Source organism: Panthera leo, chromosome D2, assembly GCF_018350215.1.
Source record: "Panthera leo isolate Ple1 chromosome D2, P.leo_Ple1_pat1.1, whole genome shotgun sequence".
NCBI classification, from domain to species: domain Eukaryota; kingdom Metazoa; phylum Chordata; class Mammalia; order Carnivora; family Felidae; genus Panthera; species Panthera leo.
The window spans coordinates 26,711,167-26,732,824 of NC_056689.1; the positions used below are offsets into that span (position 1 = coordinate 26,711,167).

General features: G+C 37.6%; 1 protein-coding gene across 8 annotated transcripts in view; it reads right to left on the reverse strand.

The window, feature by feature from the left end:
• CTNNA3 (catenin alpha 3) overlaps positions 1-21,658 on the reverse strand; it is a 1,696,848-nt gene that overhangs the window by 12,197 nt on the left and 1,662,993 nt on the right. For 4 of the 8 annotated variants that reach the window (XR_006194484.1, XR_006194482.1, XR_006194483.1 and 1 more), the window contains exon 12: positions 1,912-2,278. Coding sequence is in view for 4 of the 8 variants with exons in the window: in XM_042908368.1 (XP_042764302.1) it covers positions 1,991-2,278 (288 nt within the window). In the remaining 4 variants the exon portion in view is untranslated. Of the gene's footprint in view, positions 1-50; positions 2,279-21,658 lie in introns of those variants that run through there. The other 4 variants (XM_042908368.1, XM_042908365.1, XM_042908366.1 and 1 more) reach the window with 1 other exon arrangement.

The window sequence follows — 21,658 nt, forward strand, 5'->3', positions numbered from 1 at the left end:
ACACCTCATGTGGGATAAAATGTCATTTTTTTCAAGACGTAGAGGTTATTTGGTAATTGTATAATTTCCAGTTATTTCTGTTCTTTTGGCATCAATACTGCATTCTAAACTCCAACTGCGGAAAGCTGACATAGGATCAAACAGACATTAGATTTTCTAAATGAGACTTATGATTTTGAGCTAGTTGTTTGGTGTTTAAAAAAAATCTATTTTCTCAACTAAATTATAAACTCACCCTTTTATCTAAGATAACAACGGTCATAGATGTCACTCTTGTAATATCTAACCTTAGAACAGAAAGCAATGGTAGCATTTCAACGAAAGGAACTCCCTTTTTTGCCTTCTTATCTAGATGGTCCTGGAAAATAGAATTATCTGGATTCCCTAATTCATTTTTGAATTGCTTTCTCTTTTATGGAGTGGACTCTGTCTGGAATAATTATTGTGGGCCAGTGCAGAGTGCAAGGCAGGAAGGACCTATGGCTTTCACCTCCTAGGATGTTTATATGCCGAGCCAAGGCAACTCAGCATTTTGGAAGAATAAAATAATTCATTACAATAAAAAGTGAACACTTTCCATATAATTGATAATTATCTATGAAATAAATCCTTTTCCCATACCATTTTGCCAAAGGTAACACACACATGATACTCTCGGCTTTGTGCATTCTTATGTTTCACACATTCTTTTATCCAAACTGGTCCTTCTGGCATCAACTGATGTTGCATGTTTGAATTTTACTTCATCAAATTAAGATAATTGTTGAAACAACTCATTAATGGCAGTATGTACAAAGTGAAGTTAAAATTACAGTATAATTTTGATAAAATAGAATAGGGAATACATGTTTATAATGTTGTGAAGGAGAATTCTATGTGTGAGAAAAGTGAAACTTAACTTCTGCAAAGAGGGAGGGGAGGATAGAGGGAGGGGGCAATGCACTGGACTCTAAGACTATTATGAAGTCCTTCATGAACTTAACTAAGGATAAGTACAGCGATTGAAGTCATAAAATGACCTCAACGACTTTTATTTTAAATCATGTTATCAAAATCACTCCAGCTTCTTTGCCATTAACTCTACTTTATAGTTCAATGATATACTTGATGCAGTTATATTTTACTTGATGCCAAAATGTTTTTCAAAGTGGCCTTTTCCTTTTAATTACAATTGCAAGCTAATACAAATGGGTTTTTAGAGTCAGGCAGAACTCCTTCTACTTCTGTTATCATGACTCACTCAGGAATATAGATAGGTGTCTCATTTCCCCAACGAGTGATAACTTTTCTGCCATATACTATTGTGGAGGACCCATTTAAATCTAATACTCAATGTGCAGAACTTCTGAACACCATGGAAGCTTAAAAGGTACACTTGTGGCATCAAAATTCACTGTAATCTTTATAATGTTAAAAAAAAATACTTCATTAATAATCAAGGCTGAACTTGACTGCTGAGCTTGATTAGTTTCTGAGGTTACCCTAATCAATTGACATTAGATACAGGTGAATCACAGAGATTCACAGATGTCTGTCAGATTGGGTCAGATAAAGAAAATACGGAGATCAAATGGGAAAGCATTTTATGAAGTCTTTTGCTTTCATTGAAAACCAAGTCAAGAGCTCCTGTCAAAGCTCTAATTCAAAATGATAAGGTGAGTGTACTTAAGTTGTTACAGATGAACAGGACTCCCTAGAGTCTCCTATGTTCACTCGGTAATAAGTGTAAGATACTGTCTACAGTAGGAAAGGTTAAATGACACCTAAAGGGTTCATTCATTTAACAAGCATATATTGATTACTTATAAGGTGCTGGCCATACAGAGATGACAATGACATGATCCCAAATATATGTTGCTTCCAATGTTTTACACTATCTGTGCATTAAATTCTAAAAGTTAGTGAACTTACAGAACTAATCAAGTGTAAAAGTAAAGCAGTGTGTTTAGCCAGGACTTTGTAATATGGACACCAGAGAAGAAGAGTGGTTTCAGTAGACATGTCTTCCTCTAAATTCACTCATGACTTGCACTGGGTGGATTTTTTTCTTTGCTGAGCCTCGTCTGACAGCTGCACAAGTTTCCTCTGGCTTCTCTCTTTTAATCAAGGGCTTTTTTGCAGGAGCCTTCATTCTCCACATCACAACTGGGTGCCGAGGCCCAGTAGGACTCTGAATTCGGATGATCTTGGTTGAGGCAATGTAAGACATTTTCACTGTTTGCACTACAGCATTCATTAAATTTTTGGCCGCTTGGATCAGGGAGGTGACGCTGTCCAACTGCAGGGGGAAGAAAAGAGCTATTATTCAAGAGTGCAATCAGGAATTTAAAGAGATTTAATGTTATGGACAGGAATACTCCATTTTGTTTTTACCCCAGAAATAAATTAATCCCTATTTTGTGTATCTATGTAAATTATCTACATTAATCTATATACTTATTTATCATTTATGTATTTATCTGATGCATAAATATATTCATATTCTATCTCCTAAAATGATATTTTAAAGAGATTAATTTCCATCTCTTGGTGCCAATGAGATGGATTCTATAACTTCTATATAATATTGTAAGATCCAAATGGCCGCTGCTTTCTTTGTAATGGATCTCCTTATTTCCAGGGGTAATTCTGAGCCCTTTCTATAGAAGATGACTATCCACAATAAAAGCTATATTACGGATAAGTAACTTTCTGAGAACAACAACTGAAAATTCTTCCTTTTAGGGAATTTACAGTTTAAGATAAATATCATACACACACACAGGTGTACATGTGCATGTATACCATTCACTTTCATGAATATTTCCCAAATAATTCTACCTAAAAATGTCTCTTTTTTAAACACAGAACCTGTAAACCTATCATGCAGTGTGTTAAAGTAGATAAAGCCAAGGCTTTTCAGTCAAATAAAGTTGGGTTTAAATTCCAGGTCTGCTTTAGAACTTGGGCAAATCATTTAACCATTTCCATCCTAGTTTTCTCAGATATTTAATAGAAGAAAAAATGCTTATTAAAGTTAAATAATATGTGCCAAGAACCTAATATAGTGATTTCCAGATAGCTGATTGCTGTTGAATACATTTCCTTGTTTCTTTCTATTTATTTGTTTACTTAGAGAGAGAGAGAGGGAGCAGGGGAGGACCAGAGAGGGATGGAGAGAGAGAATCCCAAGCATGCTCCTCACCACCAGCACAGAGCCCAACACGGGGCTTGAACTCACAAATTGTGTGATCATGACCTGAGTCAAAATCCAGAGTCAGGCATTTTACTGACTGAGCCACCCAGGTGCCCCATTTCCTTTGTTTCTTATGAAGATTGAGAAAATTGTTTAATTGAAAAGATGCATTAATGAAATTACTAGAACAAATTTTTCCCCACACGGTTTTGGTTTTAATTGTTATGTTTTTTAATTTTATGTTCACAAACATAATCTCAGGGGTAAATGGAGTGATAGCCCTAGAATCCTGCAAAACACCTTAGAGCTAAGCCAAGTTGGTTCATTTTTATACAACTAATGCCTCTTCCATTATTTCAGTTTGGTAGATTGTCATCCACAGTCAACTCATCCAAGAAGATGTGCCTCCACTGTCACCTCTCTGTGATGTGTGCTGTCAGGGCTGAGACTCAAACACCAGCTCTGTGGTTGCTAAAATCCATCAGCAGTTGCATGGCTTGAGTATTCTACCTTTGCAGCTTGAGGAGTCTCATCTCACACACAGAATAAATGAGTGAAGGAAAGTAGTAAGCTGAGGTTATGTGCCTGGGGCAGTGGTCTAGCTGGCTGTTTCCTAGTAAGAAAATTTAATTAGCTCCATTGTATGCCAAGCCTGAGATCCTTGAAAAGGTAACACCAAATATGTAATTTGAAAGGCAGTAGTACTTGGCAACTACACATCTTTAAGTCATTTCACTTATTGAAGCCAGAAATGTAAAATCTGTACATGTGGCAGGAATGACAAATGCTTTGCAAACATTAAACAGGATCTCATGAAGCACTCACATCTATTTCAGAAGAATCTGCACACAACTTAAAAAAATAAAAGCCACTAGATTTTGAATAGAATACCACCCTTCATTACTAGTGTTCCTCTATGAATGGATTGTAGGCTAAAATATGTCCTTCAATAATTAGCAATTTTTATTCAAAACTTTGGGGAGCCAGTTAGATCCTGAAAATAATTTCCAATCTCACCATAGGAAGAAGAAAGTTTTTTTCTAAATGATGAATTAACATGACTAGTATTGAGGATAGTCGGTAGTATTCTCTCTCAAACATTAATATTTGCTTTACTCCAAGGGCTCTGCACTACCCTAAAGTCTTCCATGGCAGAAGGCTCTAGAGACCTGCTATCATTTAGGATTTCACCAGTGGCTTTGGCTTTTCTACCCTCTTCTCCTTTTGACTTTGTAATCTTGTCATGTATAGATTGTATTTATTTCATTTCCTTTTGATTTTCCACACAAGTGATATATATTAACCAGTAGCCTAGAGAGGATGTTTAAGTTCAATCCGTGCCTTAAAATGGAGAAATGGGCTTGTCTTCTTTCCTCATTGAATGAGCAAAGTGCTGTCTGTGCCATTGTGATCTCCAATGCTGGCCTCTGACAAAGCCTTTTATTTTCAAATCCTAAATGGCTGTTGTAAAACTTCTCCTCTGGGTGACTCAGAAAAACTGTAGGACAAATTATCCCCCTAGGAGAGCATGAAGACTAGTTTTGCAGACAGATTAGTACAATTGCTACAAGAATACTGTTATTTCATGATGAAAGCTTGTAAGGCATTTTATAAGGATTTTGAAGTCTCAGAAAGCTATGTGTGCTATGCATCATTCTGCTATTAGCCAAATCACTGGCTACACAAGCAAGAGGCACAGACAAGCCTAACAAATGGTAGGAAATTTTGTTTGAGGCCAAGCAGTGGCTCAGGCCTACTCATAGAGAGTAACTGCACAATTTCCTGTCTGCAAAACCTTTTTATGTCTTTTCATCCAGATCCACTTTGATGAAAAATCCTTCCAGGGAAGTACTCAATAGAACCTTCTTTGTGAAAACACAGGCAAATTTGAGTCAGGCAATGCCTCACTTTGGGGTCTCTGTGTTCAACTTATGGAACAAAGTTTTCTGAATTTCACAAATGCACCTGTGCAAAACAAGGATGTTAATATACTCTAAAAGCCTGGTAGAGTAGACCAATCAGACTATAAAACTCAAGTTCCAAAATTCTCTCCATGACAAATCACTTCGATTAACTGAACATTCTTCTAGGCCTATGCAACTTGTTTACCAAAGGAGCTGGTTTCCCTAACATCTGGTAACATTCCTCTCTGATCTTGATGAAGTGTTCTTGATCAAGGAATCAACTGAGAACAAAAATGGCTTTTAAGGCCTTAAACCTCCTAAGGTTATATGTAAACATTTGCATTCAAATATGTAAACATTTGCATATATATATATATAAAAGCAGTCTTCTATCCCCCCCCTTTTCATAACAGAGGACAAGGTTTTAAATAACTCTCCAAAGAGGATTCTGACTGAAATGAAAGAGCTCTGATAAATTGGAAGTCTGCTCTCTTACCACAGTAAATAGAAAGATAGCCACCTTTCCTGGGCTGCTGATTTGTGCTTATTCTTACAACACTGGTGTGGTTTTAAATAACTGAACTTCATGGTCTACTAATGTTACAATGAGTTTCTCAATATGTCCAAACATAAATTAGTAAGTTCTGCCTCATTTTTTCTGAAGATCTAAATAAATATAAAGAGATTGGGTTTGGTAAATTAGTTCTTACCCTAACTGCAAGATGCATTTTGCAAACAATCCAAATTATGACCATCTAGGATCCTACTCAATATTATCATTTTATAGGAACCTTAGTGTAACTAGTTTAGTTTCTCTGCTGTGCTTTGCGGTATGTAAGTCTGTGACTTCAGTTAGGCTACAGTGCATATTCGTCCAGTTCTAAAACTGTTTTCAGACAAAAGGTTTGGTCCTACTCAGATATGCCTATAACTCTTTGCTATGGAAAAAGAGTAGTTCAACAACAATAAAGATGTTTTCTTTTTCCTCACAAAATGTCAACTTTTCATCCATGTGACTACTATACACAGAACATCTGGAGGTTTTTTTTGTTTTTTTTTTTAACAAAAGCCAATGTTAAATACCCATGATGTAAGTCCTCCAAAACTATGTCAAGGTAGAATGCCTGTTGGCAAACCGTTGTCAAAATCCTATTATAATACTGATAGCCAAGAAAAATGAAAAGACATGGTAGTTATTCCTTCTTTTACTTTTCTAAGTTTCTTGTCTACATTATGTCAGAACACCAGAATGTCTTCTACTATACTATTCTAACTCTTCACATTCTGGATACAAGACCTCTATCAGATACATGTTCTACATGAGGATGCTCAGGAAGTGAACCTCACTCCCACTGATGTGGATCTCATGCTCTCGCACCCGGGCTGTCATCTGAGGAAAGCATAGTTTCCCAACCCCTGCGAGAACCACCTTGCAAACTATTGCCACTGGGACTCCTGTGAGGAGAGAAACCTGATGTTGCCTGAAAATATGTATTTCCTTTCCTATAACCTTCTGGGTAAACTGGTGCCGAGTGCAAACTATGAAATTCTTGTGAGTCCCAATGTTTACCTAAACATAAAGACCCCTGGTGGATATCGCACCTGCACAAAACAATACTTGAAAGCAAATGTGTGGAGTTTGGCTCCAATTATGCTTCCTAGATGTTGGCCAGGTTCTAAGTAACTGACAGAAATTAACTCACAGCAACAGTAGGAGGTAAGTACTCCTATTATCTCCATTGCATGGATGAAGAAACAAAGGAACTGGAAGATTTGGTAGGTTGCTCAAGGCAATACAGCCATTAAATGGTAAGGTTGGAATCTGAGCAAAGGCAGTCTAGTTCAAGTACCTGGTGCTTTTACCCACTATACACCCTGACTTTCAGTACTATATCACTTCCAATGTGAGTTTATTTTCAGATAATGAATAGTTGAAAAGATTGCACTAACATTAATATAATGTCTAAAATTAAAAAATTAACTACCTAATAACTGCTTTGTGGAAGGTTATGTTGGAGAAGTGGATAAAGTACACCAAAGATAGCTGATTGGACTAAAACAAACTCTGGTCTCTAGCTTAGAGACCCCTCCTCCAGGTTCTTCTTCCTTTGTTTGCTGTGCGCGTGAAAACAATCCCCCTCCCCCAAACACAAATATGGAGGCTGATAAATTTATTACCCTTACTGCTCACAGTCAGGGCTCAGATCTTTGGAGAAATGGTCTCCTCTGAGCCCGCCGGTGTTAAATAAATCTCCAATCCATCAAGGGCTCTGAGTGCCGCTTGGTTTTTCTGCCAGCGTTCCAGCCTGGTTCCATAACAAATTTGGTTCCCTGACTGGAAAATCCGGCCGCACTGGCCCATTGTTGCCACCGGTTTGGGAAAACAGCGAGGCAGTGACGGAATGAGGGATCCTGAATTTCGGCAGTCTCCTCCTCGGTTGCCTCAGGCCAGCCCCCACTCCGCCGTTCCCACCAGACTCTAGGAGACTTGGCAGGTGAGGACCTGGATCCCAGTAAGGCTGGGGCCCAATCTAGTCAGGCCCACTCGCAAGAGTGGAAGGGGGACCTGATCACTCCCTGAGACTTCAGAAGTCTCACAGGTAGGGATTCTATGGTAGGGAATATAATAACCTCTGGTGTGTATGTGAATGTGAATGTGCAACTCTGTCTAGCTTGCCTGCCGAGTTCGATACTCTGGCTCCACAGGCAGGCGCCCTTGGGGTCCCCACGGAGTCTGAGTGGGCCCTTCTGCGATTCCATGATGGATGGCACTAGGTCTGTGGCGATATCAGAATGGTTTCTGATCGTGGGTCACAGGGCTGGGAACTGTGGGGCTGAGCGTCGCCTGGGTTCCTTCAGGACATGGCCAGGCGGGCATCTGGCTAGTCTCCTCATTGGAGGGGGCGCCCCTGTCCCTCTGTCTTTGTGACTCCACCTCACGGGAGCAAAGTGGGGTTGGGACAGAGCCACAAGAGCCAGGCAAAGGTTTTAGCTGCTTTATCTGGAGACTCACCCAGGAAGCCAAAGAAGCAACCCACCTCCCCTTCCCTAATGTTCCCCTCTTTATGACTATTTAGGCTTCCTCCCCACTCCCCTGAGCTTGAAACTCCTCCCCCCGCAGACTTGCTGCTGCCACCGCTGTTGCCACCACTGGCTGCCACAGTCAGGGTGCTGCCAGGGCAGCCGCCCATTTCTCCTCCCATCCCAGGCCAGAGAACCCTCCCGCACAAGGCCCAGCAGCCAGATTGGGCCCTCGGCCAAGTGCAGGCACTTTCCAGATGCCAGTCCACATCCGCTAATATCAAGAGGCTCTCAGGGGGATCAGAACAGGGAGCTGAGAAGGCCATAAATATGCCCAGCAGCAAGGGGGGAGTCCCAGAACCTCCTTAGCAAGGGGTCAATGAACCTACTGCAAGGGGAAAGTACATTCAAAAGAATAAATGTCCCAACCAGGGAAAGTCCCAAAAACCCAGCGGACACCAGGAGGAACCTCGAGAAGGGGACCTTATTGGTCTAGCCGAGATAGAACCAGACTAAAAGGGGACACTGACTCTCTCTCCCTGTTCCTCTGCTTAATAGATGTGAGGGATTCTCCCTCATTTCCAAGGTTAATAGCTATAATTGGAGCCAACTGTGGTTAGTCTACCTCGGGACAGGGACTTTAAGGCACATTCCCAAGCAGTTGCTGCTTCCGCCTTCCCCTCCCCCTCAGGTTTCTGGACCAACTTGGGTGTGGTCCTATACCATCCTCGGTGCCTCGGGCACCATTGGTTCCTCCTCTCACCTTCCAGGTCAAGGAGCAAAGTGTATCCCCCCTTGGACCACCCATTTCAGATATCTCCACTGGTGCCCCAAATGAAAAACTGACAATGGGGAAAAACTGATTGACTTTTAGGTGGATGCAGGTGAAACATATTCGATGGTTAAACTAATTTAAGTTTATTGGACCTGTCTTTAAAGTTATCAACAAAGGTCAAATAAGCTCATGTTATCTCTGTTGCAATTTGTTAATAATAGTTAATTTTGTCTGTCTCAAAGTTTTCATGGGTAATTGTTAAGATAACTTTCAAGGTCCTTGGTAACCTAAAACTTTCCAAATGGGATGGAATGCTAAAACTTTGATTATTGAACAGAGGTTTGTGTTTTTAACTTCTTGTTGCTGAGAAATTAAGGCTATTTGGACCTATTGGAAAACATGCTTTGTACTTAATTGGTTCATGAATTTACCATCTAAGAAAATTCTGATGTAAACACCTCTCAGTTGGTTACTAAGTCCTCACTTGGAGACTAAGGTTTCCTAAGATTTAAAATTCTGCTAAATGTACTCAAGACCGATGAAAATAAAGAAAGCAACTCTGTATGTAGGAAAATAGGAGATATTTAAGAAAGTTATAAGGAATGGAAATACAGTTTTGTTGAGGGTAGAAGAAAGTAATTTTGTCCTAAATGAGACTGGTTATTTGGAAAGAAATGGCCTTGGGACAAAATTTAGAAGCAAAAGAAAACTATAGAAGGTTGAGATGAATGGAATTTTAAAAGTACACTGGTATAAGGTTGAAATCCTGCTTTTCTCTCTGCTCAAATGACAAAGTTTTCTTGAACTGTTGATCTGCTTTTGATAAGACAATGCAAACAAAGGTTTACCCTCTGGGAAAATCAAAGTTTTAGGTCTCTTCTCTATCAGGTCTTTGATTACTTAGTTAAAACTTCTGAATGTTAAAGGAGCTAGGTTTGGATAACAACAGTATAATCCTATACATTCATCTTTGGGATCTTTTATTGCCACTTTGGTTGAATATATAAAATTGTAAGATTTGTAATGATCTGTACTCCTACTTAGGATGCATTTATGACTTCTGGGGTTTTAACAAACTTCTCAGGATTTAAATGGTAAATGAAGTCTTCTTGACCAATTAGGTCCTTTTATTTGGGATGTTAAGTTACTTGGAAAAGCTCTGTCATACCATGGTAAACCTTAAGATTGTATTGCACAGGTAAATGCTGTAAATGTCCGAATATATGCAATTCCTAAAATTTTAACGTTTTGATATAAGGTCATCACTTAATATTCTGATTACTTGAGATGTTATGTGTCACAGAAATAACCAAATTTCTTTGTCAATTGCATCATAATGAACTCTCATCAGATCTTTAACGATGTCTATTTCTGATATTTTGCCATTTATAACTGTTCTTATTCTCTCACAAAATGTGTTTTTTCTTCACGGAGATTTATAAAAAGGACTTTGGGGATAAATACAGGTATTCGACATCTTTAAGATTAATACTAAAATGGGTAAAAAAATTCCAGAACTAAAAAGCTGCATTCAAATTGAACAAGAATTAGGAACATGGGATTAAATGAACTGAAGAAGATTATAGTTTTGTGATTCTTGTTGAAAATATTGCTGGTTCCCTAATGTTTCCTCTTCCAGATTAAGGAAACTTTCTTTTAAGATATCTATGATATACAAAAATGTCATAAAGTATGCATTTGTAAACTGAAGCATTTATCTTTTCTCTCTACATAATTCCCCTGAAATTCAAAACTTTCAATGAGTATTCTTTCTTTCATGGCAATTACAATTGTTTGCATAAGTTCAGTAAGAATCTGTTCATCTTATAACAGATCACCATTGGAAATACTGGTTATTTTACCAAGGCTTTGATTGGAATGTCATGTTTGAGGATGACATTCATAGACTTAGATATGACCAGACAGATTTAAGGAATTAGGGTTGGCTTTATAAAACATGGAGTCATAAAGCCCCTTGGAAATGTTGGCCTGGTGCCTTGCTTACAGAGTTCCCAGCAGCCTCACCAGGTAAGTAAAGAAGGTCACTTCCTGGCAGGTGCAGGAACCTCAGGATATCTCGGGGGCCTCATGAAGAGGAATTCACCCAATTCTACAGGTATTGCAGGCCTGTCTGATGGCAAGTATTTGGCTTGGCTTCTGGCCTGGAGAGGCTACCAAAAGTTCAACCCGGAGATTCCTTATAAAAGGTTCCAACAAAGCAAACTTTAAAAGATCCTCATGATCAATTGCTATCCTTGCTAAGCTTATGTAAATAATTAGGCCAGATTTGTTAAGACTGGATTTGTTCTACAAATGCATTGGTTTCAATTTGGCTATCTCTGGAAAGGGGCGGGGGGGGGGGGGTGTTAGAGAGAACAGCTATGTTTCAACAATGCACCGTTATGGATGTTAAATTCTAGTTATGATTGCCTTTAAATGTTGTTTGCCTAAACTAGACAACTTGAGATAAACTTCAGAAAATTGTCACAGTATTTCATATATAGGCAATCTTCTGTGCTTGTTATACTATAGGGATAATAAGACCCCATGGGCATATGATTATTTAAACAACTGGAAAACAGGATGGATCTCTAAATATGCAAACCATATCTTCACTAAACCTGATCTGACAATTATCAGAAACCTGCCCCTTTCGAAGACTTGGAGGTGGACTTTACAGACATACAACTAAATAGCAGATTCAGTTTCAGGTATCACCCCATGGGTCCATCACTCCAGAGCTAAGAATGCCAAATCAGAGGAACCCTCAACCTGGAGAAGTGACCCAGATCCAGTCAACCCGCTTATGGCAGAAGCTTGAGAAATCAACATGTGGACCGAGCCCAGGGGTTTGGATGCAACTTTGCCAGCCCTTGCCCCTCACTGGTGTCATAGCCCTGATCTTACTTCTTACTGTTTGGCTGATAGAGATTGCACCAACAAGCTGGACATGGGACAAAAGATGCATGCTGTGTCTCACATACCTCCTCTGGATGGGAGGATTATTAAGTATTGCCTGCATATTGTGATAACCTCTCTCACCTTCACAACTGCCGCTTATCCACTTTGCCCCCAGGACTGTTATATGACAATAAAGGGGTCAAGGGTGTTCAGCGCCTTCACCTCCTTCCACAAAGATAGCTACAAGGGAAAAACACCCACTCTCTGTTAGTCACCCAGTGCCCCAAGGACTAAGTATTGGACTGTAGAGATAACCCAAAATGTCAGGAACCCACGTCACAACAAAGCCTCCAGAAAGGGAAGCTTGCTACACTTACCTTCCTCAATGGGGGATCTTGGACGGGGAAGGGATGCAGGACAGGGCCCTTCAAAAGGTTATAAAGGATACCCAGGACAAGGTAATATAAGCCATAAAGGCGACCACTCCCATGGCAGCCTACCAGGGTTTGAAGTTTTCAGCCCTCAATCAGATGCTTACCAATTCCCCACTCCAGCGTTGGACTAACATTACTCTACAAGTCCTCCATAAAATAGATAATCACACCCAAACCTACTGGATGTGCTTGCCCCTCAGCCTGAGGGCTTACTTAGCCACTCCTATCCCTTTGACCTGGGAAGTTCCTAAAAATCTCAAAACCAACACTTCTGTCTTAATTGGACCCCTGGCCACTGGGATCCGTCTCACAAATGCCAACAATCTAATCTGTACAGTCCCTGAAGATATGAATGGTACCTCTCTATACGGAAGAAATATAACCTTAAAGAGGAATACAACCCTATGTTCAACCCCTGGGGTGTTCTATGTTCTAGTTTCGCCTACTGATGCTTAAAGGCCGACTGGACTCAGATATGTTATTCCGTCTTCCTAACCCCAGAGATATCCATATACACTGGAGATCAGCTCCTAACAGCCTTTAGCCCCAAATCCCAGACTAAACAGGAAATCCTGCTACCCGTTCTGATTGGAGCAGGAATTGTGACAGGAATAGAAACTGGAATAAGGGGTATAGGTTCATCAGAAGGACTATATCACAAGAGCTAAATGGAGACATGGAACAGATGGCGGATTCTCTGGTAACCTTACAAAGCCAAATAAACTCTCTGGTGGCAGTGACCCTCCGAAATAGGCAAGCCCTTGACCTCCTCACTTCAGAAAAAGGAGGGACTTGCATCTTTCTTGGGGAGGGAGAGGGATGTTGCTATTTTGTAAACCTGTCAGGAACAGTTCCAGCTAAGGTTAAGGAGCTCAAGGAAAGAATTCAACATAGACAACAGGAAAATATCAATCAATGGAAAGGATAGGATCTCACAGATTGGGCATCCTGGCTGCCTGCCCTGGCGGGGCCCCTCCTCTCCATAATTTTACTTGTATCCATCGGCCCCTGTATACTGAATGCCATGATACATTTTATAGAAAACACTTCTGCTTGCCAAACTACTGCACATATCTTAGCCTTCTGAGAGTACCAACCTGTAAAACTGAAAGGTGATGCCTACTAAGTTTTTTATAAAAGGCATCAAAACGGGGAATGTTGGAGAAGTGGATAAAGTACACCAAAGATGATTGATTGGACTAAAACAAACTCTAGTCTCTGCCTTAGAGACCCCTCCTCCTGGTTCTTCTTCCTTTGTTTGCTGTGCGAGCGAAAACCACCCCCCCCACACACACACACACACAAATATGGAGGCTGGTAACTATAAATAACCCTTCCCGCTCGCATTCGGGGCTCAGATCTTTGGAGAATCGGTCTCCTCTGAGCCCACCGGTGTTAAATAAAACTCCAATCCACCGAGGTCTCTGAGTGCCGCTTGGTTTTTCCGCCAGTGTTCCAGCCTGATTCCATGACAGTTATAGAATTTTTTAATGTATACTGGTACTAGGAAAAAAGAAGTTATCTTACTTGCCAACGTATTTTATTAGGATGGTGGTTTGATAATGTTTGTACTCCATCATTTTCTAAGAAGCACTTTTTATTTTGAAATAGCAAATAGAAATAGTCAGTCTTCCTCATAGGCTCCAAAAAATTTAAAAACTTTTAGATTAACACTATTTTTTAATAGAACATTTTTAAATTTTAAAATGTAGATTTCAAGAAGATAAAAAACATAAACAAATTGTATTATAGATTCTAGGACATAGAATTGCATGACATTATTTAATCTTTAAAATGTGTCATAGTGTAAATACAAACCAATTTTTTTTCTGATTGTCAAATAAAATTAAATTAATTTGTTTGCCTTGGCAGTAGAATCTAGGATTGGAAAAGAACTGAGACCGTTCAATACCCCCACAAAAAACCAAATAATCCAATTACGTGAACAGACATTTATACGAAGAAGACATACAGGTGGCCCATAGACAATATGAAAAGATACTCAACATCACTCATCCAGGGAAATGCAAATCATAACTAAAATGAGATACCACCTCACGCCTGTCAGAATGGCTAAGATCAACAACACAAGAAATAAGTGTTGGGAAAGATGTGGTGGGAAAGGAACCTTCTTGCACTGTTGGTAGGAATGCAAATCTGTGCAGCCACTGTGGAAAACAGTATGGAGTCTTCTCAAAAAGTTAAAAATAAATTTCCCTTCAATCCAGGAATCTCACTACTGGGTAATTACACCAAAAATACAAAAACACTAATTCAAAGGGATAAAGGTACCTCTATGTTTATTGCAGCATTATTTACAATAGTCAAGATATGGAAGCAGCCCAAGTGTCTATCCAGAGATGAATGGATAAAGGAAATATAATATGTATATGTATATACACATACATGTATATACACATATGCACATACATATATATACATGAATATGCATACACACACAAGGGAATATTTTTCAGCCATAAAGAGGAATGAAATATTGCCATTTGCAACAACATGGATGGAGTTAGAGAGTATAATACTGGGCGAAATAAGCCAGTAAGAAAAAGACAAATACCATATGATTTCACTCTTGTGTTGAATTTAAGAAACAAAACAAAGAAAGAAAAAAAGGGAGAGGGAGAGAGAAACCAAGAAACAGACTCTTAACTATAGAGAACGAAGTGATGGCTACCAAAGGGGATGGAGGGAATAGGGGAGAGAGATTAAAGAATACACTAACCATGATAAAAAACAAAAGAACAAAAGAAAATGATTTAAAAACAAACAAACAACCCAGGATTTGGTCCCCTACCCCTTCAGGTACTATTTCACCCTTACTTAATTTTAAAGTTCTCAGTTAAATTATTCAGAAATAAGTTCACCATAGGTAATGTGAAAGGGCATTATATATGTGCGTTGGTAGATGACAAATAAGAGCATAAATATATTTTTGAAACACTTAAAAATTTTGGGGGCACCTGGGTGGCTCAGTCAGTTAAGTGTCTGACTTCAGCTCAGGTCATGATCTCACAGTTCATAGGTTCGAGTCCCGCGTCAGGCTCTGTGTGGACAGCTCAGAGCCTGGAGCCTGCTTCTCTCTCTCTCAAAAATAAATAAAGATTAAAAAAATGTTTAAAAAAACCTTAAAAATTTTTATAGTCTTTATAACTTAACAAGTGTCATTTTCATCTCTAGGTTGATCTAACATGGTAGCTATGCATCACTGGAAAGGCTTAAATATATATTTGTTAGCAAAAATACATCATCCAATTCAATATGTTTTTGATTTTCCTGAACCTCTCTCTTGAGGACCTAATTTCATCCCAATACTTGTATAACATATTCTTTTGTTTCTGAACAGCTTTTTAGAAGAATAGCCTGTATTGAAAGCATTTTGATGCATTCAAAAATGCTAAACAGTCAAGCTGGCTTAATGGGAAAATCAAATTAGGGACTTTGTTAAGGCTAGTCAAAACGGAGTTACATATCCAAATTGAAATTGTCAAGCTTATAATTAAATTGAGAAGGTGGCTCCACTTTGAATATGAAAAGTTATTCCAAAGGGCCAACGATAGGATTCACACAGTAAGTTTGTCCTTTGCCAACTCTCCATTAGAACATGACAACAGAGGGGCGCCTGGGTGGCGCAGTCGGTTAAGCGTCCGACTTCAGCCAGGTCACGATCTCGCGGTCCGTGAGTTCGAGCCCCGCGTCAGGCTCTGGGCTGATGGCTCGGAGCCTGGAGCCCGTTTCCGATTCTGTGTCTCCCTCTCTCTCTGCCCCTCCCCCGTTCATGCTCTGTCTCTCTCTGTCCCAAAAATAAATAAAAAATGTTGAAAAAAAAAAAAATTTAAAAAAAAAAAAAAAAAAAGAACATGACAACAGAAAAGGACGACTTAAGTTGAAAGGGGAGAAAATCAATGCATGGAATAACTAAAGAAATTTAACACTACTGAGACAGTCAGACATAAAATGAAATATGACATTTATTTGGTTGTAATATTGTCCTGTCAAAAAGCATTTTCAAAGCTAATTTTTTTTTCTAAAGCACATCTTCTAGGCCAAAAATATTATGCATCAATTTAAAAGGAAATAATCACAGGGGCACCAGGGTGGCTCAGTCAGCTAAGCTTCTGACTTCGGCTAAGGTCATCATCTTGTGGTTCATGAATTTAAGCCCTGTGTTGGGCTCTGTGCTGACAGCTCAGAGTCTGGAACCTGCTTCAGATTCTGTGTCTCCCTCTCTCTCTGCCCCTCTCCCACTCTCTCTCTCTCTCTTTCTCTCAAAAAATAAACATTTAAAGAAAAAGGAAATAATCACAAACATGACACCAATTGAGGTGGCTACTCAGAATGCCTTTTAATGCTATTTGAAATATCTTGTTATAAAAATATGGTTGGCAATACTAATGATTAGCTATCCTGCAACCATGTTGACTTAAAGGTAAATGCTTAGCTGAAGAACTAATTTTCTATAATGATTACAGCCCGGGCACTAGTTCCACAAATTCAGAACAATTAGTATATTTTTTCCTAAGAAGAACTAGCAGGAGTGGGCAGGGTTTGGCATGGTTCTCTCAACATCCAGTGTTTCAACCTGTGCTTTCTCTTCTCTGCGGCATCAGACAGGGCACTGAGGTCTGCCCTGTCCATTGACATCTACTGAGAGAATTCAACCTGACATTTTGATCATGGCTGCTAGAAATCTGGGCTGAGAGCAAGGAAATGCCAGCCTTCGCCCTAGATCCTACACTCATCTCATGCACGACCAAAGGTAAGGAAAAACTAGGTTGTGTGAAGCTAAAAATCTAAACGGCATCAGTTTTCCAATTCATGCAAGGACTTCTAGTCCACAGATCTTTTCACATTCCTACTATTTTTCAAATCTCTCTTGATCATCCTTCTACCATTTTAATCCCTCTATTGGCCCCAACTAGTATTTCGTAGCTCATTTCTCTCCGCTACAAACATCTAGTAGAAGAGAATTGTCTATGTCCCTAGCACTGATCCATAGGTGGCTCTCTACTACTTCTGGAAAATTCCCTCCTTGGGCAAATGAGTTTCTAGATAAGTCGACAGACACCAGCCTGGAGCTGACATAGCTGTGCTATGTCCTTAGCCAATTATTGCACTCATTGTACCCAAACACTGTTTCAAACGTCTACTCTCATCAAACTTTTAGCACTTCATATTCTAACTTGCTCTGCAGAATATTTCACTTAAAATAAATATAAAACAAATAAGGAAGGAAGCAAACAATAGCAACAATGAATCAGAAACAAAAATAGAAGCAGCAAAATGAACCTGCTTGAATTTAACCTTTATTCTTAGCAATTTCCATTAAAATAAAAGAATGATCTCTTTTTCTGCTGATAACCAATACTTCTCACTCTGCTCTAGATTTTATTTCTTCCTGCTTTCTTGGCAACTGTGCACAATTATTAATTCATTAATTCTTTTATACTACTGCATCTTTATCCTGTTCCTTTTTACGGACAGTTTCACTGTAGTATTTAAATGTTCATAAAATCCTATCTTAAAACGCAGCCTTTTAAAGGTTTGCTATACTCTCTGATGCTATTTTTTCACTTCTCAAGCAATTTATTTTGATATGAATAATTTTTCTTTTTTCTAATAGATGTTGATATAATATATAATATATATTATGCATAATTAAACATATTGTGCACAATCTAGATTAAATATATACATATGTATACATATATACATATATAAGTATATAATACTTATACGTAATATTGATATTGATGTATTTGTTAAATATAATTATATATACTTTAAATATACTTATATACAATACATATTCTCTAATATATATGTTAAATATATAACATTTATATTAAATAATTCAATATAGAACCTTGTATATCAGGCTTCTTTCAATCAAATTTCATTTATAAGGTCAATTAATTCTCATTCTGATATACTATGTAAAAACATCGTAGCTTATTTATCCATTCTACTGTTGATGGACTTTAAGGTAGTTTAGGGCTATTATGAATAGCAATTCATGAATACTCTGTTACATGTATTTTGATGAACCAATATATGAATTTTTGTGGGTATATACCTGAGACCACAATTACAGAATCATAGAAATACACATGTTCAGTTTTATTGGATACTTGCACATAAAAAGTGGAAGTACTCCTGCCAATTTATACTTTTACCAGCATGATAGGTCCAATTGCTCTATATTATCACTTACACTTTTTCCTCCTATTTTTCTCCTTAGCCATTTTGGCAGGTTTATAGTTGAGATTTCAACTGGCACTTCACTGATAACTAATGAAGCTAAATATACTGTCCTCTGTTAATATTATCCTGCATCTGGAGACCTTGCAAAATTCACTTAATTATTCTTTTATATTTTTCTAGATTCTTTTGGTTTTCTATGTATACAAGCATGTCATCTATAAATACTAACAATTACATGTCTTCTTTTTGCTTATTTTGTCTTTTTTTTTTTCTTTTGTATTATTCCACTAGGTAGAACTAACAGTGAGAAGTGGTGATTACAGGTGTCTTTGATTCATCTTCTACCTCAGGGAGAATGTTTCCCATTTTTTTTTAATGTTTATTTATTTTTGAGACAGAGAGAGACAGAGCATGAACAGGGGAGGGGCAGAGAGAGAGGGAGACACAGAATCGGAACAGGCTCCAGGCTCTGAGCTGTCAGCACACAGCCCGATGCGGGGCTCGAACTCACGAACCATGAGATCATGACCTGAGCCGAAGTTGGACGCTTAACCGACCGAGCCACCCAGGCGCCCCATCATTTTTTATCACTTATTACTTAGTTGCCTAATGGATGAGGTGTTTATTTTATTATTATTTTTTAATTTTCTAGTAAGAGAGGATTTCTTATTTTTCTTTTTATTACTGATTTCTCACCTAACATACTATTGTAAATGGAGAACAAACTGAATGGCTTCAGAAATTTAGTATTTGTTTAGGCCTTTTTTATGACCCAACATATGCTTAAACTTGGTATGTGCCAGGTACACAAGAAAAGAATGTAAATTTCAGTATTGTTAAACCAATATTGTGTTATGTCAGCAAGTTTCCATGAGCCTCTTATCAATCAAGCCTGGAATTCCTATCCCAGCTATCAAGCAACCACTGATCTGCTTTGTATCACTACAGATTCGATGTAACTTTTCTAGAGTTGCATGTAAATAGAATTCTAAAGTATGTCCTTTCCTGTGTTTTGCCTATTACACTCAGCACTATATTTGTAAGCTTAACCCATATTGCTACATGTATCATGGAGTCTATTCTGTTTATTATCGAGGAATATTAAATTTTATATGTATACCACAACTTTTAATCCATTTGATTTGTTAACAGTTTTATTATTATTATTATTATTATTATTATTATTCTTAGAGCAGACACAAGTTGGGGAGAGGGACAGTGGGAGAGAGAGAGAGAAGGAGAGACAGAGAGAGAAAGAGAGAGAGAGAGAGAGAGAGGGAGAGGATTCCAAGCAGGCTCCATGTTCAGAGCAGGACTCAATCCCATGACCCTGGGATCATGACTTGAGCTGAAATCAAGAGTCAGACACTTAACTGACTGAGTGAACCAGGCGCCCCAACAATCTTTTATTATTATAAATAAAGCTGCTATGGCCATTCTTGCACTATTTCATAGCTTAAGTTTTTATTTCTCTTGGGAAAATATCTAGAAGTAAAACTGCTATGTTGTATTTTAAGTGTATGTTTAACTTCCTAAGAAATTATCAAACTGTTGTCCAAAGCTATTTTCCTGTTTTCAATTCCCACCAGCAATGATAGGGGAGTTACAAATTACTCTACCTCCTTCGCTGTACTTTGTAATTTCTATCTTTTTAAATTTTAGACATTCTAATGAGTATAAAGTGAAATGTAATGTCACTGTGTTTTCTGTTTGCTTTTCTCTATTAATTATATTGGGGATATGTTAGGGTACTTGATAACATTCACATTTTTTTCTTTAATGAAATATCTGTTAAATATTTTTGCCTCAGTTTCTTTCTATTCAATTTTAGTGTTCTTTATATATTCTACATTAAGTCCTGTGTCAAATATATGAAATACAAATATTTTCTCCCAGTCTGCAATTTTTCTTTTCATTTTCTTAACTGAGCCTTTCAAAAAGCTCAGATTTAAAATTTGGTAAAGTCCAATAATCAGTTTTTTTTCCCTTTATGGTTAATAACTTATTTTCCTGTCCAAAAATGTTTGGCTACCACAAATTTACCAAAATTTTCTTTTATGTTTTCTTCTAGATTTTTGAAGTGCTAGATTTATGTGTAAGGTTATGGCCAACTTTGTATTGAATTTTGTTTGTGGAGTGATGTAATACACTTGTTTTTTTAATATGGATATCCAGTTCTTCAAGTACCATTTGGTGAAAATCTTTTTCTCTTCTTTTTTAAGCTATCTTGAAACCACTGTCAAATTAAATTGACCGTATATGTATAGGTCTATTTCTGGACTTTCAATTTATTTCCATATCTATTTTCTGTCTTTACACCAGTACCATACATTTTGAATATTATAACTTTATATCAAGTTTTGAAATAAAATACATTATATATATATATATATATATATATATATATATATATATATATATATATTTTAACAATTGATTTGACTGTTTTCAGTCATTTGGATTCCTATATAATTTATAGAATCAGCTTCATAAATTTTACAAAAATGTCTGTGGAGATATCAATTATGATTATGTTTCATATATAGATCAATCTGGATAGAAATCTCAACTTAACAATACTGACTCTCAATCTATGAACATAGTACAGCTCTCCATTTTTAGTGCTTAATATCTCTCAACATGAGTTTGTAGTTTTCAGTTTAAAAATCTTGCATATATGATAATAAATTTTCCCTTCATGTTTCATTTTTGATGTTACTACAAAATTTATGTTGAAATTTTATTCTTTGATTTTTCATTGTTAATATATAGAAATACAATTCTTTCTTTGTTTGTTTGTTTTCCTTTGTTTTGTTTGTATTTTGGTCTTGTTTCTTGCAACATTTCTGCAGTCCACAAATTGTTTCCAGGAAGAAATCTGGGATGTAGTTAATCTGGGATGTTTTTTCCCTTCTCTCAGGACTTACAGTCTTCTAACACTTATTTTCCAGTATCTATCTGAAAATAGGAAAATAGTTGTAATATATATTTCATTCAGTATTGTAGTTGTTTAGGGTATCAAGTAAAGCCCAGTCTCAGTTACTACAATATGGTAAGAAGCAAAGTCGAGTTTTGTCAAATTTTTTAAAGTATATACATTTTACATTATAGTTTTGGGTTCATAGAGATTTATAATTATGCTACAGTCTTCTTAAAAAGACGTCTTCATCACTATGAAATCCTCTTCTTCATGTGTAGTAATTATGTCTTGATTTCTACTCTATCAACA